Here is a 26,245-nt window from a genome sequence, read left to right as displayed (position 1 = left end):
AATTATCTCACTTCTGCAGAGCCAGACCCTCTCGGTTCACATTGTTTGCAGCTGCTCTTTTAAATCATTCATCAGCGCTTAAGAGATATGCTGGTGGTGCTGGGAGAGACCATTTGAATTTTCATTGTTTACACACTGTGAATTTAGCTTCTGGTCTGAAATTATCTGCCACAGTGAAGCCTCTGAGAGAATACAGATGAAAAGAATAGGACAAGCAGCATCTCTTACTTTTAAATATATATATATATATATATATATATATATATATATATATATATATTCTTGATTATTTTTCTTTTGCAATTTTATATCTTTTTGTGGTTGCTGTTTAATTTTAATTTTGAATTGTCAAATTTTTTCATGCTGCTCAGAGCATGGAAGAATCAGAAACATTTTCAAAACTCTCTCACAAGTTTCTGTATGAACGCATGACAAACGTTTTGCTCGTGGAGGTGTTGTGTGACAGAATGTGAGTTTTTGGTTTTTAATTTAGCAATCTATTCTTTTCCACCTAAACACCTAGGATTGTCTCTTGGTGTCAGTTTTAAAGCTGAATTTCCCATTGAGAATAACGATAAAAGCTGCTTTAAAAATGTGCCATGGTCACTAGCTTTTTCTTGTCAAATTACTCAGTTATTCTGTTCATACTTATTTTCAGAATATTGCCAGTACAGTACATACAGTACTCTAAATTTATAACATAAGAACATCTATACTGGGTCAGACCAATGGTCCTTTTAGCCCAGTATCGTGTCTGACAGTGGCCCAGATGGGAATGAACAGAACTGGCCAATTTCGAGTGATCCATCCCGTCATCCAGTCCCAGCTTCTGGCATTCAGAGGTTTAGAGATTTCTGGAGCATGGGTTGCGTCCTTGACCATCCTAGCTAATGGCCATTGATGGACCTATCCTCCATGAACATATCCAAGTCTTTTTTGAATCTGGTTATACTTTTCACCTTCAAAACATCCCCTGACAATGAGTTCCACAGGTTGATTCCACATTCTGTAAAGAATTACTTCCTTTTGTTTGGTTTAAAACTGCTCTCTGATTAATTTGCCCTTGTCATTATGGTGACGTGGCTTAATGTTACTTCCAGCATGGGTAAGGACTGTGATTGTGTTTGTATGAAAGGCTATGTGAGAAAGCCAAATTATTAGTTTTATTAATTGAAATCCTGTTTCTGTAGTTATGGATTGATATAGGATCATTAACTACAGTACCATTTAGGAACACCCAGCATATTACATTTCATGTGCATGTTCCCTAGTGAAAATCTTCAGGCCTGATTCCCCTCTCACCTATGCCAAATATAAATCAGGAATGGAGACGTCAGTGACTCTGGAGTCAGTGGGGTTACATTGATATAAAACTGGAGCCAGTGAGAGGAGAAACAGTCTGTTTATATGACAAACTCATGTTATATTGGCTTCCTTTTGATACTGGTGGGAAAGCACACTCTGCAGATTGATAATTGCTGTATCGTTCCATGACTATGCTTCTTTCCCACCCCCTTTCAGTCACTGGGCACCCCCAATCCCTGCACTTCCCTACGGCCTGTGAAGGTGTTTGGCTTTTCATGGGCCATGCAACGAGTGGGAGGCTCCATTCTGGCCCACAATAAGAAGTTTGATATAGTCTTGGATTATTTTGGCCTAATTCTGATCTTCTTTGCACCGCTTTTACCCTGATGGAATTCCACTGATTTACATGAATTTGCTATTCTTGATTCTGGACTCGATCCTGTGAAGTGCTGAGTGCCTTCAACTCACTCTGAAGACAATGGGTGGGTACTAAAGGCCTCAGTATCTCTCAGAATCAGACTGTCACAGGTGCTAAGCTCCCATGCAGTGAAGCACTAAAGTACATGCTTAACTTTAAGCACATGCCTAAGGCCATCTGTATTTGGCAAAGTACTTAAACAGGTGCTTAATTTAAGCATATGCTTAAATCTTATTGGGATTTAGGCATATACAGTACTTAAGTGCTTTGTTTATTCAGGGCCTAACTGAAAGCAGAACGAGGCCCTGGTATATAGCAGGGAGAAGGGGGAACACGCCCATACATCAGTACTTATTTAAAAAAATTAATAAATAAGTGGAATATGTCAGGACTCAGGAGTCCCAATCAAACTTCCATTTGAAAGGGCTCCAGAGAGAGAGACAGTACCGTGCAAACTGTGCCCTCGCTCTGTTTCTGTCATCTCTGAATATTTCATCGAACAAATTAGATTTCACTATTAGATCTGTAAATGACAGCGGATGGCATTTGCCAGATGGTGTGTGTATTGTAACTGTCACATCATTATAGGTTTAAAATTAAAGTATGGGAAAGCAGCTAATGAACATACACTATATAATTTCTAGAATTCAACTCCGCAATGGTAGACATTAGCCACTTAGCGCATTGTGTGTGGTAAAAAACAGTTACATTTAACAATTTTCCACATTTTTAACTAGGCTAATTTCTAAACTGGTTTGTTCAACTTAGTTTAAAAGTCAACAGTGAACAAGATTATTTACTTCGTGCCTGAAATTATAGGGTTTTTTTTCTTGAAAACTTATACCCTGGCCATATCTAACAGATGGAATTATGAGGAATACTTAACTAAATGGTCAGGAATAAACTCTCAGATTAACTGGGTGACTCTATTCAATATACTATGTTGACCATTACCATTTTTTTCCACTTGCAAAAAACAAACAAACCACAATTGAGTACTCTAATTCTTTTGGATTGTGGATATATTTTTTTCAAATGCCTTTATTTGATATTACCATGAAATGAGAACCTGGGTGAGAGCTTTGCTTAGCTTTATAATATTTGTTTGGGTGGAGTGCAACAGAGAGAGAGAGACCACCCAAATAAAATTATACATAATATATGTATTGTTGCTAAACTACATAACTGGATTGTTACTGTTTATCTTTTGACTTCTCACAGTGTTGCCAATGCTAGCACAAAGAGGTACAGAAAGAGAAATCAGAATATACATCATGTTTCTCACTTGCATTCTCTTCTTTGTATAAAGGATATCTTTATTAGTAAGAGACTGATCCAGCTTCCACTGAAGTGAATTGAAAGACTCCCATTGTCCTCAATGGAAATTTGATCAGGCCCTTTTTGAACAGTACTTTAACTTAGTTTCACTCTAAAAGCCTTGGTTTGGTGATGGGGGGGAGGAGAAGCTTTATAAATCAATATGTTTAGTATGTCATTGTATATCAGTAACTGAAAAGCTGCACCACTCTCTCCAGTAATATTTAGCACTGTGTTTGAAATCGACTTTCTATACAGCTTGCTACCAACAAAACAAAATTACTAGCCTCTTTCCATGCTCTGTGATGATTCCGTTTCATTCTGAAACCATTTAGCAAACAAAGAATGAAGGAATCACTTTGTTAATGAAGAAAGTTCGCTGTTGACAGGGGCTGAGAATCAGACCAGCCATATCAGTCAAACTGTACAATGAATAAACCTACTGTGCCTTCATTCATATCTGTGCTGCACAAATGGCAAACCTGTCTGAAATGAAGAAACATATAAATTTGGCAACAGTATGTTTTCTCTATATCAGAACCTGATCTCATTTACACTGGTGTAAATCTGGAGTAACAGCATTGCCTTTAACACAGTTGGTGTTTGATTTACACCAGTGTAATTGACATCAGGATCTGATCCACTTAATTTGATTGATTCCTTGTGTTCTCTATGAAGAAAAAAATACCACACTTTTGTGTTACTTTGTCCCTTTCTGCAATACATACAGTGCTGTAGTCCTCAACAACATTAAATCTAGTATTTTCTGTGTCAAAAGGCACATCATAGCCCATGTATTTTTATATTGCATGTAAAGCACTAGCGGTAATCAGAAAACGATAAGTATTTTGCATGAAAATTTCAGAACGAAAAGTAAAAAATAGTTTGGTTTGGTTTTTCAAAATTTTTTATAGGCTAGGTGTACACTTTTGCTGGCAGAATAATGTTGGTTAGGATGCAGGGTTTTTTTTTAAAAGGACATAGATATAGCTCTTGTGTAGACGCAGTAGTGCTGGCATAAAAGGGCTTTTTTCGTGTATAGCTTATATCGATTACCAAACCAGTATAAGCTATACTGACAAAAGCTCTTTTCTGCTAGGATATGCTGCACCTACATGAGGAGGGTTTGCTGGCATGGCTGTACCAAGACAGTTATACTGGTAAATCTTTTCTAGCATAGACCTGACCATAGAAATTTTCCGATTTTGCAGTGAAAAACTAAAAATGTTCGGTTTTCTGTCCCTGATCCTTTTTTGTTTAGAAAAAAAGTGACAAATGATTGTGGGTGCTTCAAGTTTTGGGGCTCTGAAGTTGAGACACCTTAAAAGGGAAAGGTTCTCCAAGGGCGAATGCTGAGCACCATCCAAAAATCAGGCCCCTCTGAGGTGGTTAAGTTGGCCACCCAAAATAATTTAGTCACTTTTGAAAATCTTGGCCTGTCAGCTGGAACCCGCCATCCTCTCCTGGTAGCACCCACAGCAGGGGACTAAGAAGCTGGGCAACTCTGCAACATATCCCTCATGTCATTAGCAGTGGGCAGGGTTTGCCTCTGGTATGGAACACGCTACACTTCTATCCCAAGCACAAAGGGATTCTGAGTGATCTGCAGGAGACAAGACCCCTGTGTCTCCATAGCAGCTCTGGGTCCCGGGCAACCTACCCCAGTATATTTCCTGGCAGCTGAGTTCCAGTAGAGCCATTCTACCAGGACCTCCTCTGGCCACAGCTGCCCTTGGAACACTCCGATGCAGGGAAAACAAAGAAACAATGGTGCTGCTGAATGGATTTGTTGTTTTTATTTTTAATCTTGAATGTGTACTTCAGGGATTGATCCTGCAAAGTGCCGAGAACCTTCCAAATTGAAGGTCAGTTAATTTCAGTGGGACTGCTCATGTGCTTAAAATTAATCCCATGCCTAAGTGCATTGCTGGGTGGGTGCCAGAGTTTTCAGCACTTTTAACGGATCGAGCCCTTAGCTGTACAATTGTTAAAGCGTATCTCCAGCTCACTTTCCACGTGCTTACTGGCCATGCAACTCAGAGCGTGCTGCGCCCTGCAGATCACTTGACATTTGAAATTATCAGCACAAGGGGAAATGCCAAAATGAGCCCCTGCCAATGCCACCTTAAAGACAGTGATGGGATAAGGTTTCTGACAAGCCTTCTGCTGGGTTTCCCTACACAGCCAGATTTAAACGTTGCAACCTCAGCAGCTTGCACAGCCACATAGCATGCATGATTTGAATTGGAAATATACACTGTATGTGCTTCTAGCAAAACCATGCCACTAAGAGTTGAGCCTGCACCAGCTGCAGGGAAGGGAGCAGTACTGACCACGAACCTGGCACTGTAGCCAGTGCCACAGAAAGGTTCAGGATGGAAAGTGCTGCCAGGAGCATCTTACTGTCTTTCCATAAAGCTAGCATGTATTCTACTGCCAACCATAGTGTGCACACAGGGTGGCTGGGAGTATGGCCACTATCCCCTTGCTGCTGTGATCCACCCCGTGTTATTGTTCCCTCTTCCTATTGCCTGGGTGCAATAATGGGAGATGACAAGGAACATAAGCTAGTTTATCCATTATGGGGTTTCTTCCTCATCAACACTGCTAGTGACAGGATATTGGGCTTGTTGAACTGCTGGTATGAACTAGTATGGCGGTTCCCACCTTTCTGCCCCTATCCCTACCGCTCCTCAACATACCTTCCCACACGACTCCTCCAGCAACAAAGGGCAGGATTTAGACTTCACTGCCAGTTCTCCTGCAGAGTTATGGCCAACTTCTCTGAGAAAGTCACTCCCTGCAGTTGGCAGGTCTTGGTACAGCACTTACCACAATTTGTACAGCACTTAAGGACACTGGTTGTGGCCTTTTGGTGCTACCTCAATATAAATATTAAATAATACTCCTCCTCTTTACAAACTGGCTGATATCATATTGCACACAGCTATGCACTGCAGTTCTAGGGTGAACCTTTTGTATTATTGGAACGTACCTGGTGTTTGATTTTAAAAAACATACAGCATCTGTGTAACAGCAAGTATTAGCCAGGGCACATAAAATGTAAACGTTCTGTGCAGTGATGTTTGTGTGTCATTAGAATAAATTAAAAAGCAAATGATTTAATTGTGTTTGTGCTAATTAAAATATTTACAAATTAGAGAGAGATGCATTTATTGTCCCATTGGGAAAGGGCCTTGAAACCTCGCATGTCTTGGAGTCTACAGTGCTGTCATTTATTCATAGACTGCTGTGCATACCTGGGTGATTTGCTTTTTAGATTACTCTTCCATGACATGTAATTCTCAGGAGCCTCCAACTTCAAGGGATTCAAAAACAGGTTTACATGTACACATATGTATGTGTGTGTGTATTTTAACCAAATGCCTTTCTTTCCCCTTCTTTTCTAGGTCCAAGAGTTCCAATTGTGACTGTTCACAACACGACGGATAAACAAAGTAAGTACTGGGCTGTATTTTGTATGTCCTCAAAGAAAAGCAGTCAGGCAATGTAATAAAATAAAGCCATTCTCCATTACTTTCAACAGGGAGTACCCAGACTTTGTCTATATGTGGGCCACACAGACATCTTAGCTGGAGCTGAAGGGTTGAAACTAATGTATATTATACTGAGCAGATTGCAAGGCAGGTTGTGTGCCTTGAGTAAAGCTCATTGTGCTAGATGCGCAATGTGCATGTTTTAATGTTACCTCGTCCTCTCCTCCCCTGCTGTGTGTTTTATCTACCTGTTGCATGTTTTTGGAGCCTAGACTGAAAAGGGCTGTCTTTCAGTAAGGGTTTGTACAGCCTCTAGGACGGGGAGCCCTGGTTGCTGAGAGAAGCCCTAGGCACGACTGTAGTACAAATAATAAGCATTAATAACAGACTGCTGGGGAAGTGTAGCCAGCAGAGACCACAAGTTGCATCCGACAGTGCTTATCTTTACTGTGGAATGTGGCCCAAAGCTGAGCAGATGTAGCTCCCAGCCAGATGGAGCATCGCCTCCTGGAACTGTCGTCTCCAGGGGTCACACCGCCATAGTAAACTAAATGCAACCACACCTGAGCTTCACTGGCAGTTCTTACTCCAGACTTAAAATTATGGGCTGAACACATGAGCAAACTAACCAGGTTTTGTAGCACCGTATCCAATGGCTATTGGATTCTGTTATTCTGCTCGCTGTCAGCTTTCAAGTAGTAATGAATAGTTATAAGAATTACTAAGGGGAATGATTTTCAAGGGCACAAAAGGCAGTTTGGGGCTCAACTCCTACTGAAAGCCAATGGGAGTTGAGACCTAACTTCCGTTTGTGTCTTTGAGAATTTGCTCCTGAGTTATTTATTCTAGTGGCATGTAGGTGGATAACATTGTAGCTAAGTACTTACTTGGCCTCCATTACTGTAGTGTCTGAGCACCTCACAATCATTAATGTATTTATCCTCACAACAACCCTGTGCGATAGGGCACTGCCATTATCCCCATTTTACAGATGGGGACTCAGGCACAGAGAGGCTAAGTGACTTGCCCAGGTCACACAGGAAGTCTGCGGTGGAGCAAGGAACTGTACCCAGGTCTCCTGCATGCTAGGCCGTCACTCAGACCATTGCAGTTTAATTTCTGCAGTTACCTTCAGAGAAATATTTCTAGAAATTTTACTTATATGTTTGCTGATCAAAAGCAAATTGGAAATCCCAGTCATCATTATAATTGCAGAGAGTTGCACAATCCAAATATATCTCCTTGTTATTCTTTCATTAATCTCATACTATGTCATCATGGAAAAGACATGTTTAACAACCAGTTGATGGAGTGATAAAAGCCATTACCATAGGTACCTACCAAGTGTGTGTGTGGTGGGGGGCAGTTATCTATTGATTCAATCACCAGACTTGGACTACGGAGTTCTGGATTCTATTCCCAACTCTGGGCAGTTGTTCCAAGCATAGAGAATAGCATGGAAGAAACTGTGAAGCCAAGGGTTTTATCAAATAACATGCCTAGACTTGAGCAATCTTAGGGTGTGTCTACACTTTGAGCTGGGGGGTGATTGCCAGCTCAAGGAGACAAACCTGCACTCACTCTGCTCAAGCTACTGTAGCTAGGGTGACGCAAGCAGTGGGAGGGGCTAGCGTACTTGAGGTGGCTAACCCCTCCCACCATTCCCTCTGCTGTGGCTACACTCTGTTTTTAGTGCGCTAGCTTGATCAGAGCTAGTGTGGGTATGTCTCCTTGAGCTGGGAATTACACCTCCAGCTCAAAGTGTAGACACACCCTAACATTGTCTTTATGGACCTGATCCTGTACTCCTTGCTCAGGTAAATCTCCCATTGAAAACAGGATCAGGCCCGATGCAGTATCATGATGTGTAAAGAAAAACAGAAGGCTTCCATCTGTTGTTTCAACGTTTCGTGTGTGTATGTGTGATTTCATTCTTCCTGCTCTCTCAATGTGCTTTGCTGACAATGTGCCGTTCAACTACTTCTCTCCACACCCCACCAGAAGAGTCTTGTACGTAAGCAGAGCTGGCAGGGCACAGCCACAGATGTGTAGCTGAATGATTTAAAATCTCTTCCTGTAAGAACAGGTTTCAGAGTAACAGCCGTGTTAGTCTGTATTCGCAAAAAGAAAAGGAGTACTTGTGGCACCTTAGAGACTAACCAATTTATTTGAGCATAAACTATGGTCAAATAAATTGGTTAGTCTCTAAGGTGCCACAAGTACTCCTTTACTTTTTCCTGTAAGAATGCAACTGTGACTGGGTAAAGTCATGGCTGGAGAAGGCATGTAGTTTAGATTCATATGGGTGTTTGGGGGAAAAGCACAAATAAAATCAAGGTTTGCTTGTCGTATGGTTTAACGGAAATATAAGAGGGTGAATCAGAGTGGAAAATGTCCTATTTGATATATATTGTAACTTTTGTTGTTAAGCTATAAGCACTGAGTAGAATAGTATGCTTCATTTGGGAGATTGCCAAGGAAGATATATTGTACACTGTAACAGAGTCCGATGCCTTCTGAGTGCCGCCACGTGGCCTGCCTCAGTTTCCCCTCTTGGTTCCTCAAATAACTCAGACTTCTCCGTGTTCAATAATACCCTTCCTTTCAGCCTGGTTTTATTGGCAAAAAAGCTAAAAACAACACAAAAAGTCTTCTCTTTCCCACCCCTCACCTTAAACTGGGCACAGCTCCTCCTTTCTGAGGTACTGTCTCAAAACTCCCTGCCATCTCATGGCCCCTTCCTTCCCCCCCCCCCCCCCCCGCCCCCCCTGCAAAGAACCTGAGCCCAGGTCTTCCTGCCTGGAAACTTCCCTGGTGTCTCAGGAACTTCCCTGCTTAAGCAGGCCACTCCCAGCCCTTCCTAGCTGGAGCAGCTCCCCTTGTCTCACAATCTTCCCTGCAGGAGCCTTTCTCACTCTCTGCTACAGTTTCCTCTTCCTGTTTCCTGGTCTCCTGGCTCTTTGTAAAGCCCTCTGTCAGGCCCCATTGAGAGGCTGTTAATGAGGCACAGGGGGGCTGGACCATTTCTCTCTCAAAGGGCCAAATCCACCTGTGATGTACATTTAACCATAATTTATTCCCCTTCCCCATCTCCAATTAACTGTTTAAAATGAAAAGTTTTCTTTATGATGAAATTCTTAATACAGACAGCACAGAAATCAGCAGCATCCCATCTCTGAGAGCCTTGGCAAAAACAGAGCACTGGGCTGGGATTCAGAACACCTGGGTTCTATTCCAAGCTCTGCCACTGGCCTTCTGGCTGACCTGGGGCAAGTCCCTTCACTGCCCTATGCCTCAGTTTCCCCATATGGAAGGTGGGGCTAGCGATACTGACCTCCTTTGTAAAACATATTGAAATTCTGGATGAAAAGCGCTCGGTAAGAGCTAGGTGGTGCACTTCTCTCTGACGCATTCCTGGTGGAATGGTACGGACACGAGCAGCAGGAGCTAACCAAGAGCAGATCACCCCTTCCTGCAAGAAGCATCTGGGGTGGGGAAAAGAAACTCCATGAGGTTTCCCCAGATCATTGTGTCTGATAGGGAGGGTTTGTCCCAGATGGAATGGACAGAAGGGTTCTGCCTTTTCTCGCAGATCCCCCAAGATCTGTGCTGATCTCCACCAGAAGCACAGCACCACCCACCCCCTCTAGCTCTGTTGGACATCCTGAAACCTTCAAGGGACCCTTTCTGGGAGTCACCCCTAATGGGTGTTCCCCAGCATGGCTACCCTGAAACTACCTTTAAAGAAGGGTTGTCACCATGGACTGAGCTGGGTAGAAAACTTATTCCGGCCTAGGCCTTCATTTATTTTTCTGCGCATATATTGATGGTTTCAGCGGTGGGTGTGGGAGAATGATGTAATTATCCCCAGGCTTGTGGAACTCCCTTTCTGGGATCCAGGGCAGAGCAGATGGAAACAGTGCTGTGGAGGCAGGACAGAAGCAGATCCAAGTACAGAAGGAATTCCCAATGTGTGGAGCTGGGCCCAAATACCAACTGGTACTTTCTGATAGATACTAAATGCTAAAACAGTCAAAGAGGCTCAGAAAATACCTCTTTACATGTCAGCTAAATAATATTGAGAACATATTACAAACATGCTGTTTCTTTAACCTTAACACACTGTATAAGTATCTACCAGCATCTGAGCCTCTCTGTGCTCTCTACAGCTATAATGAGACATCCACCCATTTTGTCCCTGATGGAGGCTTTGGCCTGACTCCTCCTTTGCACCAGTTTAAGTCAGGAGTTGTCCCACTACAGTCAGGGGAGTTACACTGGTGTAAATCTGAAGCAACTGGGAGGAGCAGCAGGGCCATAGAAAAAGCCAAACTTCAGCCCAGGCAATCTCTGTGTTTCCTCAGGCTACCCAGTCCTAGGAAGCTACAGCATTAGGCTGTCAGAAACATTTCCACAAGTCAGGGATTGCTTCATAACTCTGGGAACTGCAATTACAAGAAGGCTATATGAGCCCATCATTAATGAGTAATAGTATTCCTGATCTCACCCTCATGCCTAGCGTATAATTTTTATGCAACTCATACAGTATTGTTTGGTCACTGTTAAACCTAGGCCAGTTTTTCATTTTGTTTCTTACAGAAGAGGTAAGGGGGTGAACCACTCCTAGGAGAGGGGGATCTTCTGGAATAAGCTTCTTCATTTTACCTTTTAAGTAACTGAGAAAATGGCCTGCTTTAAATCTGCTTATTTTATGTTTCTGTCAATGTCAATGAGACTAAGAGCATGACTAAAACAGTCAAGATTTGGCCCTGATTTTGGACTTTAGCATGGAGGTGATTTAATTTTTGGACATTCATGAGCCTTTTTTGGCTGTTTTTTTCTCTCCATTTTCTTTTTCCTTTTATGTAGATAGTTTGATTTTCCCATGGCTTTAGATGTGACTGACTGCATATAACAGCATATACCTTCTAGTGCTCTCATGATATTGAAAACAGTGTCATAAATGACTATTATGTGTATAGCATGAGAGCTGTCATGGAACGGAAAAAGCAAATAAAATACTTGACAGAAGTGGCATAAAACATACTGAGAATGTCGATGTATATTGAGAGTTATAGATGTATAGTATTTATTGCACAGGTAATTAGATAGAGGAGTGCACAAAACTCATCCTGTTTGCTAAAATGCATGATTTCTACATTTGATTAGCATTTCCCCTGGCTCCTCATTTTCTAGCATTTTGTTGCTTCTAAAGAAAGGAGACAATTATGACAGTTGAATTTACTCATTTAATTTAAGGCCATTACTCTATAAAGGGAGTTTGTCTCAGTATTCTGCAATAATCTGATAACAATGAGTCACGCCAAATATTATAGAGTGCTTACATTTAATTAAACACTGACCATTTGTACTTCACAGATGAGGGTTCCCTGTAGTCCTAAAGCAGAAAAGAAAGTCCTTTAGGAGATGTGCCAATCTTTTCTTATTTCCTTCACTCTGTTCCTGCCTTTCTCTAGATGCAATTATATGAACAAATAAAATGGCTTTACTGAACTCCCCTGTGTGGCAGACCTCTTTCTGCTGATAAAGCTAGTTGTGTGGGCCATAATTAAATGAGAATCCTAATATTTAACTAAACTTAATAGTCTGTTGCTTTGGAGCTTTTGTGGGAGTTATGAATTCAATAGAGATGATCCAGGCTTTTCAGAAACATGTTGAATAGTCATTGAACCATTATAGCCACTTGCTGAAAGATCTGTGAAATGTATTAACTGGTAACGGCATGTTTTTGTGCTGTGCCTGCTTTTCTATTCACTGGAGATGGGCATGACTAAATGTGATTCAGAACATGATTATGAACTTCCTACAGTATTATATTTTCAGGAGGGCCTGAGGGAGTAGTATCCATAAGCATAAGTGTCATTAAAGTGCTGTTATAGTCAATAAAATGTGTAATTGGTGTTGGGAGTTTCCACATTATATTTTACTCAGTGTCTTCCAGATCAAATAGACCATGTTTATTATCATTTCATAGGGAAAAAAATTTCTGTGTCAGACACTCAGCTTACAGAAGATGAAGTGTTCGTGGGGTCCAGATTTCAAGAGGGATGGGGTCAGAAGGATGGGCCCCTGCTGGAGAAAGTCCTTGTATGGGGAAGCTGAGTCCTCAGTACACACAGATGAGGTTCATAAATCAAGCCTGCTTCAGCCAGACTCTGGTTACGAGAATCAAAAGGCACTAACCCTTGTCAGAACCCACTGTATCAAGGAAAGGAGGGAAGGTATCAACTGGCTCCCTGCACCCATGACACAGAAAACTTACCCAGGGCCAAGACATTAGGGTCCAGGCGTGTGGTGCAGAATCTGGGAACCTGGGAGTTTTACAGCTGGACATGAAAAGGCTGATTGAAGGATGCTAGGGGGCAGGCGAGTACTTGGTTGAAGGCCTGCTGTTGCAAGGACCACTCCTCTGACAAAGTGGTTTCTGGCACAGCCAGTCCATTGGAAGATTCAGAGAGCTGGGTACATGCAGGGCTTTGAAGGACCCCAGAGGAAGAGGACATTGGATTCTCCCTGGAATGGAACATTCTTGTCCTGTCTTGATGATTCAGGTTGGCCACCGTGGTTGTGTTGTCCAATGTGGTCAGGATTTGGCTGAGGAAGGAACTGGAGAGACAATCTCTGACAGTCTTGAGCTCCAGGGAGTTGCTGTGGCACTTTGTTTCCAATGGCCTGACTCTGATGAGTTGTTAGATGCTAGAGGTCTTGAAGTAAGGCAAGGCCTGTCCAGCCTTCACTTGCTGAAGGAAATGAATTAGGCCTTCTCTGTCGAGAGGGAAGAGAGCAAGTCTTGCCAGAAAGGCTAAGAATGGAACCTGGCCTGCAGCAAAGCCATGCATGATCAGACACAGTTGCTCCATGTTGGGATGTGTCTCCTGGCCTCCTCTCCACTTAGCACACATTGCTGCTGAGAACCTTGAGAGCTCTTCAGCCAAGCAGCCACTCAGCTGAGTGCAGAGGGCCATTGTTAAGCTGTTCTGGAGAGAAGTCGCTCGGCTGCTGGCCTCCTGCCTGGAAGGGAGGGGCAAGCTGGAGATGAACCACCCCATGAGGGCGAGAGAATTTGGTTCCAGAGCAGGAGGGAGGTTGCTGCTCGGCAGGAGGCAGCTCAGCGTTCAGGTACAGCCTGGGCAGGAGGGAAGGGGATGCCACCTGGAGAATAGCTGATCAGGAGAAGGGAACAGCTCAGCAGGAGGCAATGGAAGAGCCACGAGGAAGATGTCACCCTAGGCAACTGCGTGATATGCCTATAAGATAGGGCCAGTCCTGGCACCAAACACCCATGAATCCCATGGAGCCACATGGGCTCAGAAACTGGGACACTCAAGTTTGGTGGGACACTTGAAAATGTAGGGCTTAGGCCTTAACCACTAGATCCCCTCCATAACACAAGCGCTGTCTGTCTGTGTTGTCTCTGTGCATGGCTGTCTGTCTGTCTGATTCAGAGCATAGTGCTGGTCCAAGGGAGATGTTCAGAATGTGAACCAACTCTGCTGCAGTTTGCGGAGCTGTGTGGTAGACGATGAATGATGTTCTGTTGAGAGCTTTCATTGACTCTTAATTGTTTCAGATTGATTTCACATGCCTGGAGAACTCTCGAACAGAATATCTTCCCCTTGAGTGAAAATCTCAACGAAAATATATCTGCACCAAAAAAATCCTCTTCTCCCATTCCATTTGAACTGCAGAGCGAGCTCTTAAAATGCATCGATTCAACCGTAATCTTCTGTTGTTTTGTCTGAGGCAAAAACACTGTTACAGCATCTAGACTTAGAAGGCTAGATCCTCAGCTGGTGTGAATCCACTTAGTCCTTTTGATTTCGGTGGACGCCAGTTTATACCACCTCTTGATCTGGGGCAAAGGTGGTTTTTATTCCTCTCAGGTAATAGAGCCCATAATAATTCTTTGGATCTGAAGCATGTTTCAGAAATATTGCAAGGTAACTACTATATTTTAGCTGTGCATCTCTCCTCATGGACTTCAGAGGGGACAGTGTGTCTAGAAGGAAAATATTTGTTTTAAAAATATTAGGGGCATGGGCAAAATGTTAAGTTGTCCATGAATAACTCCGGAGGGTTTGTGTGGTTTTTGTCCTTATTCTTTCAGAAACCTTTGAGCTGGAGGTAAATGAAAATGTGCAGCTGGCTGTAAATGACAGGCAAATGCCTAAAGTGGAGTACATGGAAATCAAGATAGATGATTACAGTAAGTATCTCTTTTCGCCTTCCACTATTATTGTTGTGAAATGGCACAGTATCTCGACTGGATTGGCAGGAGGAAAAATTATTGTGGCTGTCAGTGATGTCGTCCAGTTTGGGAAGCACTTAATTGGGAAATGCTACATAGAAGGAAGTTATTCTGGAGACAGGAGTTGATGAGGATGGACGAGACAGAAAGAGAAAAGGATAAAAATTAGCTTTTATATAAAAAAAGTAATTGACACTGGGAGATGACATGATGTGGATCAGCTGTCCATTGCAGGGTGTGTTTGCTGTAATATGATTGGTTTATTAGTTACAATATTCCATTTCAAACCTATTGTATGTGCTTACTAGCTACAACTGTGGCAGTCTCTCAGTACAGAGCAGTAAATTGCAGTGAATCAAGCAGCAATTACCAATCAGGAGACATGCATATAAGAAATTTTCAGTCTCAGTGATTTAAAATTTTTCATAAAACCCATGTAATTTGATAGAGGTTGGAAAAAACAGCTGTACAAGAAAAGGAAAGTCCAAAATCTTATTTGCAGCAGAGAAGAATGACACTTGGAGCAGTTTACAAACGCAGCTAGTTCTTTTTTGTGCCACTCCTTAATTAAATATTCCCTCCACATCTGTGTGCAAAAGAGGCGAGACTAAAGGAAGGGGATGGGGACAGAGATACAAACAAATAAACCTAATATAGACAAAGGTAGGGCCAAATAGTTCAGATATTTTCCACCAGCCCCCTTAGCTGCACCTGCAACATTTTTAAGAGTGTCAGTTTTGTTACATGGAAACTCCACATTTGAAATCCCAAAATATGTAATGGCTCCCAGAGATTCTCATTTCTGCGTGGCATTTGTGTGGCTATACTTGACAATTTGGAAGCAGTTAAGGAAACAGGGCTGAAAACATGTTCCTTGATATTTTCCCTATGATGGGATTGGTCATACTAGAGATTTTCTTCAAATGCAGAGTACTGTAATAGAAAACATCCATTCAGATACGATATAGAATGACACTTACACGGAAAGGAATGAGAGATACTGTGTTACTGCGTAATCTGGACCAGTGAGTGGTGTTATAAAATATGAGGCCAAAAGCCGAGTGGCTGTAGCTGTTTGAACACTGCAGTAATTACCTAAAATGCTCTGCCTCAATCATTGATATTATGAAGAGAAATGGATGCATAGAAATAAGCAAAACAGAGCTGTGCATTTCCTGAACATTTTGGGCAAAGATAGAACATCAGTGACAGCCTATCATAGACAACTCTATCCAGACCCTATGAGCCATTTCATAATTATATTTTGAATTGACTATAAATAACTCAAGAACTGTGGCTAACATTATTAACTGTAGTTGTTGGTGAAAGTATCTTCTGCTGATCTTAACTAGCCTGTTTTTTGTGTGTAACAAATACAAGCTGACTGTATTTTTTCATGTGCCTTCACCATGTATCCAAGGTCTGCCCGAAAGGCGTCACAGTAACGGGAGCACTGTGTGCCATGTTTTATGTATATTTAAAGTCAAATGGCTGACTCTCTGACTGTCCCTGGGCCATTGATCCAATTTGCAGTCCATTAGCATTCAGATGGAATAAGTAATTAGACTGAGTCTCACAAAATGATTGCAGAACAAACCACTTAAACCTAGTGCTTAAACTGTATATTAATTCTATTGAAAATCCTGCTAATACTGATTTAATTGCCATGCCTTTGGTAATCTGGATTATAGTTAATATTTTAAAAACAAATGCAGTCTCATTAATGCAGAAAGCATTTGTGTGGGAGCACTTTCATATACCGGTTGGTGGTCAAGAAGAGCATCTCAGAGAACTTAAATGAAGTTTTAGGAGGTATCATTGCACAACTGGGGCCTAACTCAGAAGTCACAGATTTTATACCAGTGTAACTCTGTCAACTTGGAGTTACTCCTGATTTGTATTATACCAGAGGAAGTGAGATCAAAATCAGGCCCCTGGAATTTAGGATTAAGAGGCAAGTCCATCCCCTAACTGTCTTGAAGCCCCTAAAGCAGAAAAATTCTGCCTGTCACATCAACAACCATGTTATTTGGCAATTGTACCTTACATTCCTTTTGTCTCAAGCTATTGTTACCCTCCCTTTCTCTGCCTCCCCAAAATATTGATTCTTGGCAGTGTCACTCATCCAGCTGCCTAAAGGGAAAATAATAGCTATTGCCAGATGTTAATTGCCTGTTGTGTAAGTGATGCATGACTAAATAGCTCACTCTAGGTTTAAATTTCTTGTCACCTCAGCTATTACGGTCCGGATCTTATCCTTGATTACATCTGTGTTTTTAGGGTTTTATTTACCAGAGCATCTTATTAAATGCTGTTTTATTTCTGTTGATAATGGCCACAACATTGTAAAAATCTGTGATAGTTATCTCAACATTCCCATATTAAATACTTCTTGTTGTTTGTTACTTTTGCCTAGAATTGCCAATGCAAATCTTAAAGCCAGCAACCTTTGCGGACACCATACACTATCCTTTGCTACTGGTTGTGTAAGTTTTCTTATTTTTATTTGTAATCTGTAATTCTTATTTTCATTTGTAAAAGCAGCCAAGATCAGAGCCACGGTGGGGTAGGTGCTATACAAACAGAGGATAAAAGATGATCCATGCACTGAAGAGTTTACAATCTAAGGCCCCTATTCTGTAAAGAATTATAGACAAGCTTAATTATACACACTCTGCGCATTGCCACTGACTTAAGGGAAAACATACTGCATTTTTAAGAGATCTTTTACAGCTAGCCAAGTGCAATGTTGGGTACCAACCGCACACAATATTCCCTTTATGCTATGCCAACTTCTTTAGACTGAGGGTACGTCTACAAAGCAAGTAGGATTTCACGGCAGTACCTCTCAGAGCCCAGGTCTACAGACTTTGCTACAGCCCTAAAAATAACTGGGAAGACATTCAGGCTCCGTCTGTAGCTATTTTTAGTGCATAGCATGAGCCCAAGTCCGTAGACCCATGCTCTGAGACTTGCTGCCATGGGGTCCAACTTGCTGTGTACACGTACCCTAAAGACCTTCATAGTTAAAGCTAGAATGATAGCAGACCCAAAACCTTTGGGATCATGCTATTTCAGGATGATAAAGGAGATGTCTTCAAAAGGAGGGCTGCCTACAAAAGAACTGGTCAAACAAAAAAAATCAGCAATTTTTTTTAAATTCACATCCTGCTCCCTTTTGGGTGAAGCTCAGGGGACAAGCTATAGAGTTTCCAATCTGCTACAGGAATGTGGAACTTCCTTAAAGATCTTCAAATAGATTTTTCACTGAACAATTTGTGTCATCTCTTCGCCACAAATAACAGTGCTGGCTCCACTCCACTCTTCCAAATTGGTTATTATCTCTCTCAAACCTGGCTACAAACACTGTAAATTGCCTTGGGCAAAAATGGACAAGGCCTTAATGAAAATTCACTTTAAACCTAGCAGAGAGTTGTGAAATCAGCTTTTCTCAATACTGCAACTATTACAAGGGATCATTTTTATTTAACTTGAACCCACGGCACACCACTCCCCCCCATGGCTCCTCAATAGTGTAATATCTGTGGATCTCTTAGCAGGACTGGGTGAGCCCACTCACATTAGAATACTACATTAGGGGATGCATTGTCTTCCTGTTAAACTGTGGCAGTCACTGTTGGGGAATAGTGGACATGTTTACTTTTTAATGGGCTATTATAGCCTCTGCAAAAGCTTAAATCTATAGTTACTCTGCCGTGTAGTCCTAGAAATAGCAGTGAATAACCAGCCACCTCCATCCAAATGGTGCCTTCCTCATAGCAGCACCAAACTATTAATGCCATCTATCCCAACAACTGAACTATCCTTACAACTAGTCCACTGAGTCATTTAGGCTCAGATCTGCAAAGATTTTCAGGCACCTAACTCCCATTGATTTCAAGCATGGATGCACTTTGCCAGGAGAAAGGAGTCTGATATAGGAACGAAGGAGGCAAAGATGCATTGCGAATGAATTCCAAAACACCATCCTGCAGCTTCTTTCAATGAAGGATAAAAACACTGCAATAAACAGGCTACCACATCACAAAATTACTTCAGCAAAAATGTACTTCATTATACAAGTGCTTGAGGAAGATTGGTACTCATCAAGCTAATGACACTTGGTTAGGCTGCCTCTGAAAGTGGATGCTCCTGGGTCTTTGTGGAAAAAATGCAAATAACTAAAGTCATGTGCATGTTAAAAAATTGAGAGAAGTTTTCTTGTGTTTCTGGGAGCCCATAAAAGGAACTGAAGAAGGTGAAAATGCCAGTATCCCTAGTCATTTAGAACTAACTCCACAAAATTTCCTGTCCCTTGCTTACCCTATTTCTGTGGGTGCACTGTAATTTCTGCTTTGTATGGAGAATTTGAGAAGTTTGGGATGCTCAGCTAAGCGCTGTTTGCAGTGTTTGTGTGGTCATGTGTGTTTCTTGTGATCATTTAGGACTAAGTGCCCCCAAAGAGCATGTAATCTAAGTCCTTGATCCTGCAAAGAGAACTGCATTGGTGGGACCCGATTTGGCGGGTCGGTGGAAGAAGTCTGATTACACAGTTCTCTTCCAGGACCAGGATTTCCCTGAGAGAGAGCCCTATTCGTCTGATCACCCTGACTACCCACTGCAACCAGAGCTGAACTGTTATTAAAGTCAATTGTTTTATCACCAGTTTGTTTTTTAATTTGCTTTTCCCTTGTATCTATTTTAAGCAATAGTGACATCAAGTGTCTGACAGTCACATCTGTAGCCACTATCCGACACTCCTGCAGGAGAGGGGAGGTTTGCAATGGGTGACAGGAGTCTAACGAGTCAATAGGTTTTCCTCCCCAAATTTTCTGCCATGCTCCCAGGCTAGGCCCTCCCAGTTAACCTCCACCAGCAACCCCACAAGAGTTCAGCCCCTACAGACTGGAGGGATGAGAGAGAAAGAAAGAAATATAGATTGGGGCCAGCTCCTCAAGTGGCGTATAATGACATAACTCCATTAACTTCAGTGGAGCTATGCCACTTTGGCCAAGTTGAGGATCTGGCCCATTTATGTTATGCTTCCTAGTTTCACAAAATGCTCCAATATCCTGGTGGTGGTTGTCATAAGAGAATCTAGATAGATAGCTGAGAAAACCTTCCTGCAGCCTCCTCACCTGCCTCAAAACCCATCCCACACACCAGACCTGCCTGCGGCAGTGCTGTATGAAGACAGAGATCATGGCTTTCTCATTAAAATCGATGTCACCTTATAACGCTTGTAGCATCGGTACAAGCTGCTCTGCAAACTCACCTTTAAAAGGAGAGACTATGTTGTCACTTTTAAAAGAGATTATGTAGCATGAAAAGTCTCTAGTCTTAGGCAGCCTTGACATTGTTCCATTGAGCATGAGTAAGATGCATTTGTTTTGTCTCTGTTTTTGTTTCAGTGACGGAACACCTGGTAGCCAGAGTGTAACAGAAAAGTTTGAAGTGAATTGGGAAAGCGTGCTGGTCAGCTCCCACAATGCAATTGTGATGAAGTTTGATGGCAGGGGCAGTGGATTCCAAGGCACTAAGTTGTTACATGAAGTTAAAAGAAAATTGGCCCTTTTGGAGGAGAAGGATCAGTTGGAAGCTGTCCGGTGAATGACACTGTCATTATAAAAATTAATTGGATTTATCATTGAAATGTATTCTCAAAGGCTCCGCAGCTGTATCTGGACACTAGAAAATACTCTAAGGCCCTGATCCTGCAAAGAGAACTGCATTGGTGGGACCTCACTGAAGTCAACAGGGATCTGTGAGGAAGGGGTGGGAAAAATCTGCTTACACAGTTCTCTTCCAGGATCAGGGTCTCCCTGAGAGGGAGCTCCGTTCATCTGATCACCCTGCCCAGGTGCTGCAAGCAGAGCTGAACTGTTGTTAAAGTCAATTGTTTTATTGACTTTATAGGTACCACTCAGTGATGCATCTCCTCCTATTTGAATACTGTTGTGTAAACAATTGAAGAAATGTGATAAATTGAAAGTACAAATACACTCCTGTATATTTCAATATGGGGAGTAAAATGTCAGCTAAATAAGAATTCCATTTATAAGCCAAAAAACTTTTTCTGATGTTAACATTAATAAAAATGTAGCTGAAGGTCTTAACTTTTAAAAGTTCAAGGGTCTGCTTTAAAATATTTGGGGGAAGGAGAGGAGGAGGAATATTTTTTTTTAAATGGTTGGGTTCGGTTGAAGGCTCATTCAGTTGTTAAGAGAAGGATCTGTTGGAGGCCTGTGAGATCTTCCTCAGAGGTGTTGCCAAACCATCAGAGTAATGCATGCTAGGTGACTACAGCAATAGCTTAATACATAGGAATGGTGGTTCCGTGCCATTATGAAGCTAGTTCGGTTGATAAAAATATATACTTGGTCTCTAAGGAAGTGGGCCCATATATGGATGATGCTAATGTTTGTTATAATAAATAAACAAACAGCCTTTATTAAGGCTAATAATTTGGCATCAAAATGGTGGATTAAGATGTTTAAGGATTTACGGAAAGATTATTTAAATAACATTCTGGGGACTGTATTAAAGATGACTATGAATGTTTCTGAAAAACATACAAAAAAATTTTCTAACATTTTTAGTCTTACAAATAACTTACAATGATGTATTTGCTTATAATTACTTATTTGCTGCACAGGTAGAGACTTTGGCTAATTTAAATATTTAAACATTGTTAAATGAAGCTATCTGCCCCCTGCTTATGTTCAAGTCCTATCCACTTACTTTACTGGGGGGGGGGGGGGGGGAATTCCCTACTGCTAGTACTGCAGATACAGAAAAGTTAGCTAGATTCTCTGCTTCCCCGTCCATCAGAAACGTTCTGATTTCAGACTCTGTGCCACTGGGAATAAATAACAGAAGGGGCAGAAAGAATACCGTTTGATTTTCCGTGCCTGGATTAATTTTGCAGTGCTTGCAGTTGGGAAAAAAAATCCACCTTCTGACTTGTCAAGTGAAGATATTTTTAATTTAATTGCAAGACAATAAATATGGGACCCTGTACCGTTTGCAGAGTTACTGTTCTAAGTATTTCATACCTTAAGAATGCCGTTGGAACCAGGTATAAGTATGAATTTTGTCATTGGTTCTACAGGTAAGATGTTGTACTTCCGTGATCCAATCAAAATTAACGGAAATTAGGGTGTACCTGGTACTTTTTGGCTCACAGGAGGTGTGTTCTGCATGATGTACCTGGAATGTTCCATATCAGGCATAGGGTTAAAAGAGCAAGAACAAATCAAACAGAAAGCTACATGAAAGCGGTAGCCATCAGCGTGAGTTTGGATTAGCCTATATAATTCGCTTGAGGCTTGGGTAATACAACCATCCTAAACTCATGCTGATAAAATCTTCAAGCCACACAATGCCATCATGTACAGTATTCCATTCCTCCTTGAACTTAACTATTTCTCATCTGTTTCATATTTTAGGATAATGTTGAAAGAACATTATATTGATAAAATGCGAGTTGCTGTATTTGGGAAGGTAACATTTTCCTGTGATTCCTACCCTCTGTTATTGTTTGCTGATGTATTTAAGCACTTGCGCTTAATCTTGATTTATTGAGTGTACTTGTGGTGGTGGTTTTGTTTTTTGAGACAGGCTACTTCTTGCTTAGAGATTCTAAAGATGAGAGCTTTCATTATATCAGCCCATTTGAAGTGAGCTGTAGCTCACGAAAGCTTATGCTCAAATAAATTTGTTAGTCTCTAAAGTGCCACAAGTCCTCCTTTTGTTTTTCCATTTATCAATGTTTCCTTTGAAATTATCTTGAAAAGGAAAAACATCTATTATTTGTGAGGAAAAAATGCTGTCAGATATGAGAAGGGGATTGTTAGAAGAAACTATTGTTGCTATCCGTATAGAGGGTCAGTGGGTGAAAAGTGCTGAACAGATCACAGAATCCCTGTCTCAGAGACTGCTTACCAGTTCATAGCAGCTACTGAAATGCTAATAACAGGTTTGCTATTGGCACTATTTCTGAAGGGGTTGAGGAAAGGAGATGGATTCTTGGCTTGGTACCAGTTCATTCAATCTGAGGGGAAACATACTAAGGTTGACACTATAGAATGAATGTACCATTGTAGCTTTGAAAACTCAGACCTTACACCCCAAAAAATGGGAGTTTTGCCCAAGCAGGGACTGCTGGTTCAGGGTCTAAGTGTAACCAGTGCGAGTCTGACTGTGTGCTCTGTTTCAGGTAGATGAGACACATCCAGAATCTTTGCTGGCACTTTGGGCATTGCAGTAACCAAATTCAATACCAGTGACTGATGTTTTTTAGAGGATGTTGCAGTTTTACAGACTCTTATTTAACCACACAGATACAGGGCCCAATCCTGGACACAGACACATACAGTTATATTGATGACACAAGTGGTCCTCATAGGCCAGATCATCCCTCTCCTTTGGAAGAGCACACAGGAGGGGGCTCTGGGGAAAGTTAAAATTGCCAAGAGGAGCTAGGAGACATAGGCTATGGGGCCCACTCTTGAACCTGGCGGTTCCCCAAAGATCCAGGGAAGGCTTGGCCATCTGTATGTACCCTCCTATACGTCTGCACTATCAGGGACTCCTATGGCCACCGCTTTCCTTAGAGACCCTGACTGAGTTAACTTTCCCTCCCATGCACTCTTCTCACCCTGGTCTGATGAGTGTCCACACCTCTTCCTGCACAGAGATCAGACTGCAGAGGTGCCTGATATCTTTACACAAGGGGGAGGGTCCCCTCTCGTGTACACATCTGCAGGCAGACACTCTCGGTTTATAACCTTTAGCCAGTGATTAGAACACTCACCCAGGATGTGGGAGATCCAGGTTCAAATCCCACTTCCTCTGACAGGCGTGGAGCAAGGATTTGAATCTAGGGCTTCAGCCTCTCAGGCAAGTGCCCTAATCAGTGGGGATTTGAGGTATGCTGGAGTGGGTCTCATTCAGTTGCTCCTGCTGAAGCTGTTCCACTTTGTATGAAATACTTAGTAGTCATAGGCCAGAAAGCGTGAGAATGACTGTTAGGGCATCCCCCTGGGCCATGGAAGGCCCAAATTCCAGTCCCCCTTCCAATGCCTATGTAATTGTTTATACAAGTGAGCCTATGTAATTGTTTGTACAAGTTTCCATAGGCGAGATTAAGAGAGACCCTCCGCAGAAAACCCCACAGCCCAGTGGTTAGGATGCCGCCACCTCTGTTCTGGGTGAGGCCCACAGGCGAGATAGGGGGGAAACACCTAGTTTGAGGAACCTGCTTGGGCAGCAGGACTGAGGCAGCTCTGCACATGCCCAGCAGCAGAAAAATGCAGGTGCCATGGGACTTTCCCAGTGGCAACTTAGGGGCCTAGGGATGTAGGTACCTGCAGGGTTAGGCAGCAGCTGAGCAGGGTTTGAAGATCTAAATTTTGGATTTAGGTGCCTAAATCGCTTAGTGGATCTAGGCCAAAGTTATTCAAGTGCATAAATGGTTGCAGGATCAGGCCCATAGTTAGGACCCAGGCTTCCACTACTTACGTGTGCAAAACTCCCACTGAAGTAAAAGGGAAGATTTGCCTGTGTAGGGCCTGCAAGAATCCGGCTTTAGGAACTGGCTAGTTTAGTAACTCTTTTGTGGGGCTGTGGCACTGGTTTAGAACTCTGTTTCCCATTCGTTAGACTGTGTATTGAAAACACCACTGCCCCACGTAGGTGCACACAATGCTCGCAGGTTTGTCAGAACGCACCTCACCGTGCCCCAGTGCGTCTCAAAGTAGCTACCAGCCCGTTACACTGGGAAGCAGAGTTGAATGGTTTTTAATCAAATAAACACTCTGTTCTGCTGTACCTTGGCCTGGTGGGATTTTGTGTCATCTAATGGCGGTGAGGGAGTTTGTGTGCGCTTAACACCCAGGCTAAGACATTATCTTGTATTAGTTGGGCTCAATTTACAGCTAATCCCCACAGAGCCACAGCGGTGGCTCAGGGTATGTCTGTACTGCGGTCAGAGATGTGCCGGCAGCATGTGTAGACATACCCAAGCTTGCTTTGATCTAGATAGCTAAAATGGCATTGCAGCTCCTGCAGCATGGACCAGGTGGGGTTGTATAGCCCATGCTTCAGCCTGCGTTACCGAGCTGTCTAGAGCAAAGCGAGCTCGGGTATGTCTCTGCATGCTGCAGTCGCACCTCTGACTGCAGTTTAGACATACCCTCAGATTATAAGCATTCTAGGCAGGGAGCCATTTCTTTGCTGCATGTCTGTACAGAGCCTAGCACTATGGGGCTGGCACCTCTAGGTGCAATACAAATAAATATAAACAAAGAGACTGTATGCTATTTGTCATAAGGCACCCACGGGGTTATTGGCCCTCAGATGTGCCTGCCTGTATGATGCGTTAACACAGCGTTGCATCGTGTCAGCATGGGCATGGTTCTTGGTAACACTGACTGATGTGTGAGACGACGGCTTTGGTGCCCAGCATTTCTGCATTCTCATTGACACATGTGCTGTTTGTCTGTCTGTATTCTAGGATTACGGGGGCTATCTGAGTGCTTTTATTCTCCCAGCTGGTGAAGACAATCAAGTGTTCACGTGCGGAGCCGCTCTTTCTCCATTGACAGACTTGAAATTATACGGTAAACACCACTCCCCGGAGGCCACAAAATGCCAGCTCCTAGCAATCAGAGACATTCCCACCCTCCCCTTACTAGGTCTCCCTTCTCGTTGTTTCTTAAAACCTGGCTTCTGCCTCTCCCGGGGTCTTTGGTGTTTGTCTATTTCAAGCCAGACTGTGAACCCTTTACTCCCATTGTGAGCAGTCTCCTTCACTTCAATGGGATGAGTCCCCTGCATAAGTAAGTAAGAGGTCTACAATATGGCCTCAGACAGTAGGGTCCTTAAGGTAGGGACCCTTTGTCCTTCTGTGTCTTATACCATGCTGAGCACACATGAAATAAAGAGTAACAATGGTAATGACTGCAAAGTGTGGCCATCCACATTGCCACTGCATACCCTAGTAATTCTAGAAACTCACCCGTAATAGCATAGATAGAATCATAGAATTGTAGGATTGGAAGGGACCTTGAAAGGTCAACTAGTCCAGTCCCCTGCACTCGTGGCAGGACTAAGTATTATCTAGATCAGGGATTGGCAACCTTTGGCATACAGCCCGTCAGGGAAATCTGCTGGCGGGCCGATCGCGGCTCCCACTGGCCACGGTTCACCGCTCCAGCCCAATGGGGGTTGGGGGAAGGGTGGCCAGCACGTCCCTCGGCCCGCACCACTTTCTGCAGCCCCCATTGGAATGGCGAACCACGGCCAGTGGGAGCTGCGATCAGCAGAACCTGCGGACGCAGCAGGTAAACAAACCGGCCCGGCCCGCCAGGGGGCTTACCCTGAACAAGCAGCGCCCCTAGTTTGAGAACCACTGCTCTATGCCATTATCTAAATCAT

General features: G+C 42.7%; 1 protein-coding gene across 7 annotated transcripts in view; it reads left to right on the top strand.

Annotated features, from left to right (window-relative positions):
- Window positions 1-26,245, top strand: part of DPP6 (dipeptidyl peptidase like 6) — an 812,601-nt gene that overhangs the window by 778,988 nt on the left and 7,368 nt on the right. For all 7 annotated transcript variants that reach the window (XM_037891092.2, XM_037891091.2, XM_043541565.1 and 4 more), the window contains 6 exons: window positions 6,451-6,498; window positions 14,666-14,764; window positions 17,223-17,292; window positions 20,218-20,412; window positions 22,255-22,309; window positions 25,323-25,428. In XM_037891092.2, coding sequence (XP_037747020.1) covers window positions 6,451-6,498; window positions 14,666-14,764; window positions 17,223-17,292; window positions 20,218-20,412; window positions 22,255-22,309; window positions 25,323-25,428 — 573 coding nt within the window. The remainder of the gene's footprint in view (window positions 1-6,450; window positions 6,499-14,665; window positions 14,765-17,222; window positions 17,293-20,217; window positions 20,413-22,254; window positions 22,310-25,322; window positions 25,429-26,245) is intronic.

Source organism: Chelonia mydas, chromosome 2 (genome assembly GCF_015237465.2).
Source record: "Chelonia mydas isolate rCheMyd1 chromosome 2, rCheMyd1.pri.v2, whole genome shotgun sequence".
NCBI classification, from domain to species: domain Eukaryota; kingdom Metazoa; phylum Chordata; order Testudines; family Cheloniidae; genus Chelonia; species Chelonia mydas.
The sequence above is the reverse complement of the archived record's forward strand: the minus strand, read 5'-3'. Positions and strand labels throughout refer to the sequence as shown.